Source organism: Pteropus vampyrus, unplaced genomic scaffold, assembly GCF_000151845.1.
Source record: "Pteropus vampyrus isolate Shadow unplaced genomic scaffold, Pvam_2.0 Scaffold39, whole genome shotgun sequence".
Classification (NCBI taxonomy): Eukaryota; Metazoa; Chordata; class Mammalia; order Chiroptera; family Pteropodidae; genus Pteropus; species Pteropus vampyrus.
Window position 1 is genome coordinate 10,050,754 of NW_011888820.1, and position 14,761 is coordinate 10,065,514.

The 14,761-nt window shown below is 39.5% G+C and overlaps 1 protein-coding gene across 1 annotated transcript in view; it reads left to right on the forward strand.

Annotated features, from left to right (window-relative positions):
* Window positions 1-14,761, forward strand: part of MEGF10 (multiple EGF like domains 10) — a 165,231-nt gene that overhangs the window by 129,680 nt on the left and 20,790 nt on the right. The window contains exons 15-16 of the mRNA XM_011358336.2: window positions 1,726-1,828; window positions 13,782-13,928. Of these exons, the coding sequence (XP_011356638.2) occupies window positions 1,726-1,828; window positions 13,782-13,928 (250 nt within the window). The remainder of the gene's footprint in view (window positions 1-1,725; window positions 1,829-13,781; window positions 13,929-14,761) is intronic.

Below are 14,761 nucleotides of genomic sequence, written 5' to 3' on the forward strand. Positions count from 1 at the left end.
GGGGTGGTGATGGTGTCACAGAAATGCCCACTGAGGTGATAAAAGAAGGTTTGGAAACAGCCGCCTTTTAATGTAAATATCTCTGGAGTCACAAGAATCTCCAAAGATTTCCCTAGTCCAACGCTGACTCCATGCCCTTGACCTGCTTTGGAGATGTCTGTCATTAGAAATCCCATACTGTGTCTACCACAGGTTGATGAGGGGTGCAAATGGGAAGTGCATTTCATAGTATGTGCCGTTTCTCTTCCTGAATGAAGCATGTGGATGGTTTCTTTCCCTCTTTTCTGTTGCTCTTTCTTCCTATCGTTTTTCTCCTGAGCCATTCAGCATTCTCTCAGTGATGTGTGTTCTCTGCCTGTGAGAGATCATCTGATGGCAAGATGAACAGGGCTCCTTGAGAAGAGCCTTCCACACAGGCTCTTTTCTCCCCAGACTTCCCCTTCATTAAGTACAACCCATTTCCCACCACAGACAGGATCTGCCCTGGGCTACTCCATGCCTCACAAACCCTTAGGACAAAGTTAAGTTAGCTTTGCTGCCTCATGCACCAGTGAACAAATTATCAGTGCTCTGAGATGGGCTTGAAGATCATCTTTCACTCTCATTCTGATTGTGGACAAAACAAAGCCTCTAGCACAATCTTGTCCCTTTTTGTGTATTAGATTACTAAATCAACTGATGGTTTAGTGGCTCTTATTGTAGCAAAGCTCAATCCTATGTGACCCTATCAAACACCACTGGGGCCTAAAAAATGGTTTGCTTATTTTATTTTAATAAGTTCTAGCAAATGATTATGCCATCTAACACCCATGGCCTATTTTATGCTGGTTCTCAGGTTCATCCTCCCTCTTGGTAATTGTGCATCCCATGTTTTTCTTAGTGCTTGGGTGGTGTGGGAGGTGGTGTGGTAGTGCTCTCCCTCAGTCCCACCAGGATCTGTCACAAAAGAGCAGGGCTAATGAATGCAGAGATTTCTACTCCTCTCCCACAAACTAAACGATCATGTCCACAAAGACTTATGTCTGTTGTACCACCAAACTGATGTGCACATGAAAACATGGAGGTCTGGGAGGGGATGAGTAGGAGGGAGTGCCAACATGGACTCCATCTTCTCTTTAGGATCTTGAATCAGAATACTTTGTGTTGTCTAGACTTGTTCATTGAAAGGAGGATATTAATTAGGAAAAGTAACAAGGAACTTTCATTTTTCTTTATAGTTCCACATTGGCAACTTATGGAAATAAACTTAATCCAGTTAGACCAATAATACTTTTTAAATTCTAGAGCTTCTCTGTATGGGTCAGTGTCCTCCCTACTAAAGATTAGAATGCCTTGTAGGGAACATTGAACTATTTAATAAAATCCTTTAAGAGCAAAAGAAAATATGTTTAGGAGTTATGGTTTAGGATAAGATAAAAATGGTTATTTTAATTAGTTGGCATATTTATATGTATCTGCATATTTGCATATCAGCATATTAGTGTAATTGATGTCACTATTCATTATCCCAGCTGTATGTCAAAACTAAAGTTTGAGTTTTAAAACACTGGCCTTCTGGAGCCTACATTTTAGGGGCAAGAAGACATGATAAGGAGTGATTATAGTGCATGTTGCTAAGAGGTGTTTGGAAGAAGAAGAGGGTACAGTACTAGAAATGGCTGACTGTGGCCTCTTTGGTCTCCCATTGTGGGATTTCCCATACCCTCATTGCTGTCTTCCATGCAGGATGGCACGTATGGGTTGAACTGTGCTGAGCGCTGTGACTGCAGCCATGCAGATGGCTGCCACTCCACCACAGGCCATTGTCGCTGCCTCCCAGGATGGTCAGGTGAGAGCCGGGGAAATGGGAAACACGCCAATCTATGCCTAGAGCTGTTTCTTGCTATTTCAAATAAATACACACAGGTGAAGTTTTCAGAAAAAAATAAAAATGCAGCACTCTCCAGTAAGCTGACACATTTTTACCCAAGAAGTATTACTGCTAGGATTGATTAATCTATAATCAAGGAATAACTTTGTGTTAAATCATGCAGGGCCAGTTTTCCCGAGCCTTTATATAAGGTTCAACTGTCAGAATTCATGCCGGCAAGAGAAGAAAATGTACACTGCCGTGAAGAGTTTAGCAAGATCTCTGTGATATTTTTGAGCATTGAGGAAAAGATGATTGGAATAAACCATAAGAATATAATTAAGTTCACCTTACTGAGGCAAACATTAAATTATTACTATTAATATGGTTAATATGCAAATATAAAATATTTGTTACTAGAAATAAACATTTTAAAACTTACTTTTTCTTATAATAATTTTTAAGCCATAAAAATTTATGATATAGTTGAGTACCAGTTTTCTAGCCGCAAGGTGGAAGTTTCTCCTTGTTTATATGACTTCATGTTTTCAGCCAGGAAGTTTATCAAACTAACAGAGGTCTAGAAGAACAGCGTTTTTACATTAAATGCCAAGTAAATTGAGATCATGTTCTTCTTTTTTATATACTGAGTAAAGCCTATCCTAAAAAAAAACACACACGAACAAAAAACTAATGAACTTTTAAGTACTTATTAAGAAAAATTACCAATGAAAATGTGATCGGATAGTTATTGAACACTGGGATGAATGAACTGAACATATTGATGACCGTTTCTACTGAAAGTAAAATAAAATGTTGACTACTGATGTGCCAATTTAGAGTGAAACCTAAACCTAGGGACTGGATGAGGGGTAGGTAAATAAACCAAAACTTTCTTTTAAAAATCTCTTTGAAGTCATTTGTGGATTTGTGTGTATTTGTATGTGTGTGTGTGTGTGTGTATATATATATATATATATATATATATATATATATATATATAGCATTTGTATCTAAATATATTTGCATAAAAACTTAGAGAAGAGAGGGAGATTTGTAAGACAGAACTGTCTCCATGCTGGTGCTTCAGTATCCTCCAAAAACAGTTTTCAATTTGCCCTCTGAAAGAGAAATTGGTAGCAACAAGCTAAGTATCATCTTTAGCGATAATTCATATTTTCAGAAGATGGATCTTTTGGAAGAGAATCTTATGCCTCCATACCAGAGATGTCACATTTAAGAAACTATGGAGTCAGGGTGGTCTTATTTTTTAGCAAAAAATGCATACAAAGAGAACTAGAGAAATAATAATAAGTAATGCTTATTGAGTGCTTACTGCAGGCTTGCAACAACTCTGTGAGGTAGGAAATATTACTTATTTTCTCCTTTGTACAGATGAGAAAGCTGAGGCAAAGAAAGGTTCAGTGGCTGAACCAAGGACACAGAGTCAGTAAATGTGAGAGACGGGATTTGCGCCAATGCTCCCCAACACGTAGCTAGCCAGCAACTTTAACTATTGCACCCAACCTCCATACACAGACTTATTCCAGGAAGTGCAGGAGGAGAAGACAATTAGCTTGAGATTTATTTTCACTGTGGATGAAGACTTCTAAGAATTACATGAGAGGACTATGATGATCAGTGCTGATAACCAACAACCTTTCTTTCTCTCTCTATAAAATAGCTTTATTGAGATATAATCATGTGCCATAGAATTCATTTATTTAAAGTGTACGATTCAATGTTTTTTAGTATGTTTACAAGAATCGTACACCACAATCACTTTTAGAAAATTTTTATCACCTTCAAAAGTTAGTACTCAGCAATAGTCCCCCCATTTACCCCCTAATCCTCTCTTCTCTACTCCTCTCTTCACCTAGGCAATCACAAATCTCCTTTCTGTCTCTATAGATTTACCTGTTCTGGATATTGTATGGATTTATACAATATGTGACCTTTTGTGACTGGTTTCCTTTACTTAACATATGTTTTCAAGTTTCGCCTGTATTGGGGCATTTACCAGTACTTCATTTATTTTAACTGCCAAATAATATTCCACTGTACCACATTTTATTTATTCATTGGTTGATAGACATTTGGGTTATTTCCACTTTTTGACTATTTTTAATAATGCTGCTATGTACATTTATGTAGAATTTTTTGTGTGGACATATGTATGTCAGTTATATATTTAGAGGTGGAATTGCTAGATCATATGATAATTCTAACCATTTTAAGAATTAAAAAGAATTGCTAAACTATTCTAAAAGAGCTGAGCTATTTTATATTCCCACCAGCAATGTATGAGGGGTCCAGTTTTTCTATATTATCATTTGTTATGATTTGCCTTTTTGATTATTGCCATTCTTGTTGGTGGGAAATAGTATTTCATTGTTTTTGACTTGCACTTGCCCAGTGAGTAAAGATGTTGAATATATTTTTATGTGCTTATTGGCCATCTGTATATCTTCTTTGTGGAACTGTCTATATAGATTCTTTGTTTATTTTTAATTGGGATATTTGTCTGTATTTTTGTTGTAATAGTTCTTTATATATTTGAAATATATGTCCCTTATCAGATATATAACTTGCAAATATTTTATTTTTAATCCGTGACTTATTTTTTCCACTTTTCGATGGCATCCTTTGCAACAGAAAATATTTTATTTTGATGAAGTCTAGTTTATCTATCTTTTCCTTTTGTTGCTTATACTTTTGTCATCAAATCTAAGAAACCATTGCCTAATCCATGGTCACAAGATTTAAGCCTATATATTCTTCTAAGAATTTTATAGTTTTAGCTTTTACAGTTTTAGCTTTACATGTAGGTTTTTGATCCATTTTAAGTTCATTTTTATATATGGTATGAGATAAGTATTCAACTTTATTCTTTTGCATGTGAATATCTAGTTGTCCCAGCACCATTTGTCAAAAAGACTGTTCTTTTCTCCATTGAATTGTCTTGACATTCTTGTCAAAAATCAGTTGACCATAAATGTGGAAGAGTTTATTTCTGGACTCTCACTTCTATTCTATTAATATATATGTCTGTCCTTATGCCAGTATCATACTATTTTGATTACGTTAGCTAGGTAAAGAGTTTTAAATTTGGTCTAAAATTTTTGTCTTCTTTTTTGAGATTGTTTTGGCTATTCCGGGTCCTTTGAATTTTCATATGAACTTTAGGATGAACATGTCAATTCCTGCAAAGGAATAAGGTGGAAATTTAATGAAGATTGAAGCTATAGATCAATGTGGGGAATATTGCCAGCTTAAGTCTTCAGATTTTTGAACATAGACTGCCACCAGTAACCTCTTTGATGCCTTTCAGTCCTTTGAAATTTGTTGTGAGCTTCTTCGGTTTCTGACACGAATAAGCTGAGACAAAGGGTCATGTATTTGATTTCTGGTGTCTGAGAGCCACCTTGGAAAACAGGTTAAGGTTGGTGTAATAGAGTATTTTCAGCTGGGAGCTGCCCATGGGCACAAGGGCTCCCTGGCCCTCTAGTTCCTCCTTAACTTGCAAAAGCTGAGATAACTCAGACTTCCCAGGATGAAGTTCCACCTTCTCATGTTTCTGTTTGGCTCTCAGTTACTAAATGTTAAAACTACATCACACCCAGGGATTAAGCCAGCTTTTGTGACTTCACAAGGGTTCTTGAAGTTCTCAAACGGAATGACCAGCACCAAGCTTTCAATGGCCAGAAGCGAAATAGCGTTTTTAACCCTCAGCAAATTCAGAACTTTCCCAGCAGAGAAGCCGTATCTTTTGTTTTGCACAGAACTCCACCAAGCCCTTTGTCTTATGAATGTAGAGGAAATGTGCGGTATTCCCGAACACACCAGTCTCTGCTCAAGTATCCACCTGCTTTGATGATTTAGAACCAGCCGGCGAAAGGCATACTCTACATACATGAGAAAATCAGGAGATATGATTTGGCCTGAAGCCAGTCAGAAAATGTATTAGTTACATTCCATAGTCTGGGTCGTGGGGTAAGACAAATTATCCCATCTGGCCTTAGACCTGTGGAGCTCCAGTGGGAATGCAGTGGCTTTGTCATACAACATAATCTTGTAATCCTCTGTCCATCTGTGACTGGTCTCCTTCTCCAAATGGGAGGAAGCTTTGCTGCTTCGTGTTGCTCTGTCATGTGTTGCCCACCATTTCTTTGCTTCAGAGCCCCAATGTCTTATTTATCTAGGGTCTTCTGTGTGGGTGGTTGGTCAGGAAGTATCTAAGGCTGCTGTGAAATGTTGTTTTAGAGAGATCATCCCCATCACTCATAGAACGCACTTGGAATAAGCAATTGTATGTTGAGGAAAAGAGAGCTCCTGAAATTCCAAAAGACAGCCTACAATTGGACCAAGAATTGGCTTATTTTTCTAAAAGGAAAGAAGAGTAGTCTCTGTATTATTTACACAGAACATAATTGCATTGTCTACACTGATGATTTTTCATCACAAACTTGTTTTGAGTAAGTACCTTGTAAGGACCTTTTTCAGTATGAAGGAAGCTTTACTTTTCATTTAAACACCAGTTTCAGGGCCAAATAAATAACATAAACCCAGAGAAGCAAGTTCTGTTTCCTCTCCTCCCTGTTGCTGAGATTGCTCTAGGTGAAATGTGAAGAATCACCAGATAGGGAGGCAAAGCAGTGTGTGGAGTAACAGTGAGGCTTTTGTGAAGGAATCAGTGAAATTGAACACAGGGACCTGGGCTCGTCCCCCTGACCAAGTCAACAAGGTGGCATAGAGGAACCGGCAGTGTTTGACCACTGAGGACACTGTGGGAAGAAGCTGATCAGGCCTGTGGGTTTGTAACCAGAGATAGGAGGCTGAAGCCCTTTATCCCTCTTTACAAAAAAAATTGACACACCTAAATTGGGGAAGTCATGCGTTAGCCTGACATGTAAGGAAGTCAGCTTACTTTCTTACCATGGGGCTCATTAACCATTCCTCATAACTTCGCCCTCTTTTCTAACATTTGACTGTCTTTTTCTCTTAAAGGAATCGAAGCTCTTTGTTTATTTCTACTATAATTGATAGTCTCATTTTACCTAGTCATAAAAAAATTCTTCAAAATGTCCTACCACATCAACTACCTAAAACAAAAGTTGCACATCTGGCATCTCACATACCATATCCAAAAGAAATGTACCATTTTCAAAAGAAAAGACATGTACTTATGGATATTTTTAGCTGATGGACTACTTTATTAAAAAGAGAAAATTAAAAATAAATGGGAAAAAATAAAACACCTTTCAGGATATAGGCTGTGTCCTGGACTCCTTCCCCTACACCTCTGCTACACACACACACACACACACACACACACACACACACACACACTGCTATAAAATGAGACTGGCTTTTCAAAATGAGTATTCTGAAATTCCAGATGTCAATGAAATACAATTTGTTGTGTGCGTGTATGTTTATTTCCATAGTAGTAGAGTGATATGCTTTGTAAACTATTTTCCCAAAACAGTAGAAACATGCGGGGTTTTTTTTTATTCCTTTCTGTACTTACTTCAGTCAGCTGGATCACCTCTTCACTGAGCATTACAGCTAATTAAGATTTCATTCCAGCTTTCTGGGGACATACGCAGTCTCCAGCCTGGTTTCCAACCCTGGCTAAGATCACTGTCACCTGAGAATTCTTATAACTTGTATATTCCTGGTTCCCACCTCACACCTACTGAATGACAATCTGGAGGGTGGGTGAGGAGGAGGATGGAGCCACCGCCAGCCCATAAAGCACTTTTTGTACAGATTTGGAAAAGGTTTGGAAATCCCTCAGGGTGCACTTCTTGGTAGATAGAGTGCAAGTTGGATTTTTGCCCTGATTTAGCCCTGTGTCCATGGGCTCTCGTGTGGTGTACAACCTGCACAACCTTGCTTGGTGGCCCTGTTGGTCATTTTAAAAGTTGTCCTGGTGGCTTGTGTAGTGGCAGTTACTGGTCTGTAGTCTGGCCTCTGCTATGCCTTGCTACTCTTATTATGGAAGGAGTGGGGGTCCAGGGGAGTGTTTCTGTGACAGAAGCCTCATAACCAGTGGCAAAAGACTAAAGGGGGCTTAAGGATGCATTCATACAAGAAAAAAAGTTAAGTACTAAACTGATAGAAAAGAGATCAGGTTACCAAAACAACCCCGAAGAGTCTTGGGAAAGAGAAGGGGCTATCAGGCCATGATATAATGGAAAGGGAGAGGAAGGAGATAGGTGGAGGGCTCACCTGAGCCCAGCCAGGAAGGGGTGCATTGGAAGAAGGAATGAGAAGGTTTATAAGAAGAGCCTGGCTTCTCTACTCTTCCCAGTAAGCAGAACTAGGCCTGCAGTGGTCCCAGCCCATCTCCAGAAGGACAGGCCTCCTATTTTACGTTTCCCCAAACACACCAAGCTTGACCACGTGAGTATATGAACTGCCAGTTCAGGTACTGATCTGTCCTAAAGTGATCTTTCATGTGGCTTAGTGATGCCTGAATTGTTATAATGGGAAACTCTACCTTTCTTTGTCTAGTGACATGTAAGTGCAGATGAGTTTTAATTACTGTACATGCACCCACCCAATTAGCCACAGTGCAAATGACTCCCTATCCCGACTGGGGTATTGAAGGGTGAAGAGGGTGTGTGCAGGAGCATAGGTCTGTCTTTCTACATGGTCTTGAGGGGAAGGAATCATGCAGAAGCAGAATGTGGGGGTCCCTGAAGTGAGGGTGGAAGCAGGGGCTTGCCTTTTCTGAAAAGGCTGAGAAAAAGCCAGTCTGTTCTGCCTGGGTCTGGACCAAGGCAGGCCATATTCTCTGGTGCTTTTGTCTTATAGCTCAAATGCAAACATCTCTGATTTAATGACTCATCAGGATTTTTTTTTTTTCAGCTGGGTTATCTATGTAAAGCAGATCCCTTTTTTAATGGATCTTTAAAATTCACAGTATTCAAATACTTGACAAATTTAACAACCGTTTGTTGAGTGTCTCCAAGTCGTATGCAGCCATAGTGCTCAGGTGCTGGGAAGATGAAGATCGTAGCATTAGCTCCGGGCCTGCAGAAAGAAGCTCCCGTTTTCTCAGGGCAGTCACTGTGTGGGCACAAGCGAAGGCACCAGTGAGTAAGTTCTTACACTACAGTGTGCCGGCCGCTTCGCTGGCCAGAGGATTAGAAAAGCAGAAAGTATTATGACTAAATACTGTGGTTCCTCTCTCCTACAATCACCAAGCCCAGTTATTATTAACAAATCTCTCTCTTTGTTCTAATATATGTTTAACAGCTTGTTGCTCAGTAACAAGACGTCAAATCGAAATCATTTCCTTCATTTACCAATGCCCCAAATATTGCGATACCGGCATGAGGAATATAAACGATTAAGCAAGACAAGGAGTTTGGGTGTTATCTCTGAGAGGAGAAAGAATGACACCCCAGATGATTCATTTACCGCATTCATGTCATCTCAAATGCCTAGTGAATGCTGATTTCACATTGAGGCTGCTGGCATACTGCATCGGGCATTAAAGCCACGAACATTTCTTTAGAGCTGCTTAGCTGAAGTTTATCGCGATCATTCAGCCATCACCTAGCAACTGGTGAAGGCTATCAAAGAACTCTTTGTCCTCAGGCCTGGCAAAAACAGCCCCTCACAGATCTCCTTATCAGCATTAGAACATTGATTGGAAAAAAGGCTTCCATTGAACTGAAGATTCCTGCAAATTTAAAGATACTTCCTTCCTATTTTGTCCCTTCAAAATATTTTATAAAGTCATTTCCTGAAGTAGCTGTATTAAAGCCTTTATCTATACTTTGGGAAACATTCCAACAGAATTTCCTCAAGATGTTCCATAATTCTTCTATTACTTTATAATCTGGGCTAGCATTAAAAAACACAGACCCAAGTTCATGAAAGTTTATCTTTTCAAAAATAAGCAAAGCAGACGTTTCCACTCCCCCACCCCTCACCAGCTGAGAAGGGTCACCATTTTAGGTGTACAAAAAATAAATATGCTGGGCTTCCTGGTTCGAGTGCACTTCTCATCACTTCTTCAGAAAAGGAAGGATGATATAGTTGCTCCGCCCACTTGAGAAATGGTCGTGAATATGATGTTCAGGAAGGAGGGACTGGGCTCATTGATTCATTCAACAACTATTTAACACCTTCCATGTGTGAGGCACTGTAGTGAGCAAAAATAGGCATCACCTCTCCTTCATATAGAGCTGCCAGGATTTATTAATTACCCTGGGTAGAGCCGGATCTTCATCTGCATTCTCTCCTGTATGTCTCTGAATTCATCTTCCCCTGCATCCCAACTGCCATTGATTTCCTCTAAGACCGTGTCGTTTTTTACCCAGATAACCCAAAACAGCCACCTGACAGGTCTTCTTTGTTCCAGGCTCATCATCTTCAAACCACCTTCTGCCCTTCTAGTTTAACTACGCCTATCTCCTACTGAATTGTCCATTTAGTCTCTATTAACACCAGGAGGAAGCTCACACTTCACAGTGTGGCCTTGTTGGCTCTTCCCTATGTGACCACTGCCTCGCTGCCCCCTACGTGACTTCTGCCCTTCCCAGCCCCAGTTTTAATCGTCCCCAACTTGTGATTTTTGAAGAATAAGGCACATAACTTCTTTGGGCCTCCGAGGCTTGCTCCCACCTTTCCACTCTGCCTTCACAAGCTACCTCTTTCCCCTACTGTGATCCCAGACAGAGTTGGTTTTTCCTGTTCTAGGGTCTTTGTCACTCTAGATTTGGAGGTCTTTCTTAGAGAACCTCTCATCAGTAAGTCAGCAGCTGCCAGACCCCTTGGATGTTTATTGAGTTGAATTTCCTTTTCTGTCTTTGATAAACACGGGAATAAAAAGCTGTCCTGTAGGACTCTAGCAATATCGGCAAAGAGTAGGATGAGGTCAATGGAAATAATTCAGGAATAAAACACACACACACATAACACACACAGCCCACTCCTCCCCACCCCCCAAAAAGTGGTTAAAGCAAACTTACAATTCTCTATCCTGGAGAGTTTCACTTTAGGGCTAGCCTTACATACAGGTCACATCAGTAGCAGTGTATAGCATGACCTAGAGAAGCACTTACCTTGAGACTCATTGCCCGAAATTCCACAAGAGGTTTATTTCTTAGGCTCTTAATATGTGTGTTCTCTTAAAACAATATTCTCCAGAGACGGTAACACCTGAGCAATAATAAATTTATCTTATCCTTTCCTGACTATGAGATGAAGGGAAAGATAAAGAGGGCACAGAGACCTAAAGGAAAGAGTAGCAGTGGGAGAAAATGGTGCTTCAAGAGGATAAAAGAGCTTCACACTCTTCCCTGGAGTTGCCCCCTGACTGAGACATACTTTATATTTGTCTTCAAATAGGTTAGGCATTAATATCTGCAAAACGATGACTAATTTTTACGAGTGATAGAGAAAAAAAAGATTTAATATTTAGGGGGAGTTGGTAATAGAATTGTTATAATTTACTTCTCAAGGAAAGAATTCATTGCACTCAAATAAAGGTTATTTAAAAGTAAGCTTGGTCCTGTTGAAATATGGGCATGTGATTGGAGACAGAAGATTTGATAGATGATCTCTAGAATTCCCTGTGATTGGTTGGAAATGGAATGATGGGAAAATCATGTGAAACAAGCTTATCTTGCCATATCGTGGGCCTTGTTACTTACATGAAAATTACCTAGAAAAAGTTGATTATGATTGATGATTATGCTAACTAGCTGAACAAGCCTGTTAGGGAAAAGGAATCAGATATGAAATAAACCATCACTTATTCAGATTTGTCAATCTGCCCTACAGTCATTTTTCTCAACATGCTTTGACTGAGAATGTGCTAAGTCATATATAAATCATGATAATCTATAATGGAAAAAAGCAACATATGCTTTTTGACCTGAAGTATACTCCATTCCATCTTAACTGCATTGATTAGGTTTATTGTGAAGGAGAAGTTTGACAAGTAGCTGATAAACGAAATCACCCAAAATGGCTAAATCTCCCTTCCCCAAGCTCCCACCCCACGAAAAAAAAAAGTGCCAAAAAATCAGGACTAACATTCAGGATGATTTTCAGATTAACAAAGTAATTACTCACCCACTTATCCAAAATTCTAACTGGGATTTGTGTGGGTGGCTCCAGACTAAAATGGCCAAGGTGTTGGAATCTGTAAGAAGCGAGTTCGAGTTCGAGTGTCAGCTGCTGTTAAACAGAGTCCTGGCTCACGTCAGCACTCAGGGTTCTGAATTTGAATAGAGAGTAAAGCCTGTAGCAGATTACATTTGTTGGTACTTCCTTCAAATTCACAAAGCCAAGTTCAAGTTTGCGGTCTCCTTTAAAGTGGTTAACTCCTGCATACAGTTGATAGTTGATGCTTCTGCCTAGGATAGGTGTGAGTCAGAGCACCAGATGAGATCCTATGGCTGGTGAATCACACAGAGTTTGCAATCCATCTCAGTTTTTCAAAAGAGATTTGAAAAACAAACAAACAAACAAACAAACAAACAGAAAGATCCGATATTTATAAATTCAAGGAAAGAAATATAGTAGGCCAAAACTCCATATTTTATTCTATGGAGAACTCTTAAACCCCAATCAACTTATAATAGGCCTGGTCTCCTTTCTTTAGCCAGTGGTCCAAGCTAAAATAACAGTCTATTGTTGGTTCAAACTAGACACATTGAGGTCTGTGCACTTTCATGCCGGCTTAACAGCCTTTACCATGTGGGAGACTTTCATAACGAGAAAAACAGAACAGTCAAAAGTGGAGTTATGGTTCAGAAATGGCTGTGTACTAATTAGCCATGTGCACGTGATAATTCGGGGCTGCTTCTGCTTTAAGGTTCGGGCCATAGTAACTTTTCTCCTAATCAGTTTAGACGCAAAAACTGTAATACAAACACTGCCTTTTCAGCCTCCTTAGTGCTGGCCAGTGTGTATGTGCGTGTTCTTACTGTGTTTTCACTTGGTCGAAACCCAGCAGTCACCAGTTCACTACCAATTATAGCTCATTCTTATTACCTCTCAATGCAAAGAGCATTTCTTTGAGTCGTGAAGAATTCAGACTTAAAGAAAGAGGTCCCTGTTGTATTTCAGATACAAATTTACAAAAGACTTCCATTTACTTCAAATAAGACTTGGTTTTTCTTTTTCTTTTTGCACCTTGGATTTTTCTTTATGTTTCCTTGGGGCATTTTGTTTATTCTTGACCGACTCTAAAGTTTCTTTATTTCCAGAGTGAGTTAAACACCTACATGTACTTTCATAATAATCAATAGCTTAGATGACAGCTATAAATAACATTAATTGTGATATTCCACCTATAGCTGCCCAATGTCAGATTAAATTTTTAAAGAGGAACTTGGTGGCACAGATTAGTATATCTTTCTGTGCTGTATGATGTATTATCAAAATATTTTAAGACTGTATTTATTTGTTTGCTCCAAAGGGAGAGTTTTCTTTACATAAATCAATTTAACCATCTTTTACTTCTCCTTATCTTTTTACACTTTCTCCATTTCTCTGTAAAAATAAAGAATAGGGGGAAGGATGAGGTTGCTAAGAGCTAAATGATGCAATATTTTTTGCTAAATTTTGCCCTTAAGAGAGCCCTCAGGCTTCCCCTTTGCTCTGTCTTCCTAAAGAAGAAAATCAGTATAACAAAGATGTTTCATTCCTTCTCTTTTATGACTCTATTGAAAATCATCCTGGGATTATTTTAATGTTATGATGATACATGATCACACAATATAGGATGGTGTATTGATATGTATAAGTGCATTTTAAACCTTATACCACATCCGCTCATCGTTGCCTGAGATAACTCAGCTTTGACACCATGACCTTATTCCCTGTCTCTGACCTACCACCGCAGAGGTGCCTACCCACCTGCCCTGCTTCTCACTCAGCCTTGCTGTGTGCATCGTTCCAGGTATCCACTGTGACAGCGTGTGTGCTGAGGGACGCTGGGGCCCCAACTGCTCCCTGCCCTGCTACTGTAAAAATGGGGCTTCGTGCTCCCCCGATGATGGCATCTGTGAGTGTGCGCCGGGGTTCCGAGGCACCACTTGTCAGAGAAGTAAGTGTTTCCTTAGGCGGCGATAACGTCATCTCTTCTCAAGGCACCATGTGCAGAATTATCATCTCTGTCCCACCTCTCAGTTCCTAGGGATGTTCTGTTGTAGTAGAGGGCAAAGAGGAGTGTAGTAGGTCACCCTGTCCTTTCACAGAGCTGTCCTCGATAGCACTTCCCCAAGAGTTTTATTCCTTCCAACCTTCAGGACAAACCTAACAGATGGAGCTCTAGCCATTTCTTCTCAGTAATGATTTCATTGCCTCGTTGGCATCATCATCAGGATATGTTTCTTGATCCTGCCTTAACTTGCAAATGATGTTCCAGAAATCCATTGACCTGTAAATATTTTATTCAGCAATTTTGGCATTCGCCTTACTTCAATTACTAGAAGTCAACATCAGCCAAACCTTGAGGCGAATCATGCATCCTGCTAGTAGTCTTAAAGTCAGTGCTATGGGGAAAATAGAATTGCAGAGTTAAAAATGCGGGCTGTTGACATTGCTCGATAGAATTTTTAAGTTAGGAAATGATCCATAAGCTTTTACTAAATATTTCAGTAAATGCACTAAAGACAGGATACATGTATTTTTTTTTACTTACTTCTTTTCATTAAGAGCGCTATGCCGTCATTCTATATTTAAATCCAAAAAACATGTCTTGGGAAGAACCTAATTACGTAGCATTTTGCTTATTTACTTTTCAATCACAGTCATTAACCTGGACCACATTGAGGAGGAACCATCTTTTAATTCGGACTGTAGATCTATTTAGTGCCAGCAATGACTCTTAAAGACGAAAAGCTCAGCACATGGCTAGAGAGTATTTATTTGGGCCTT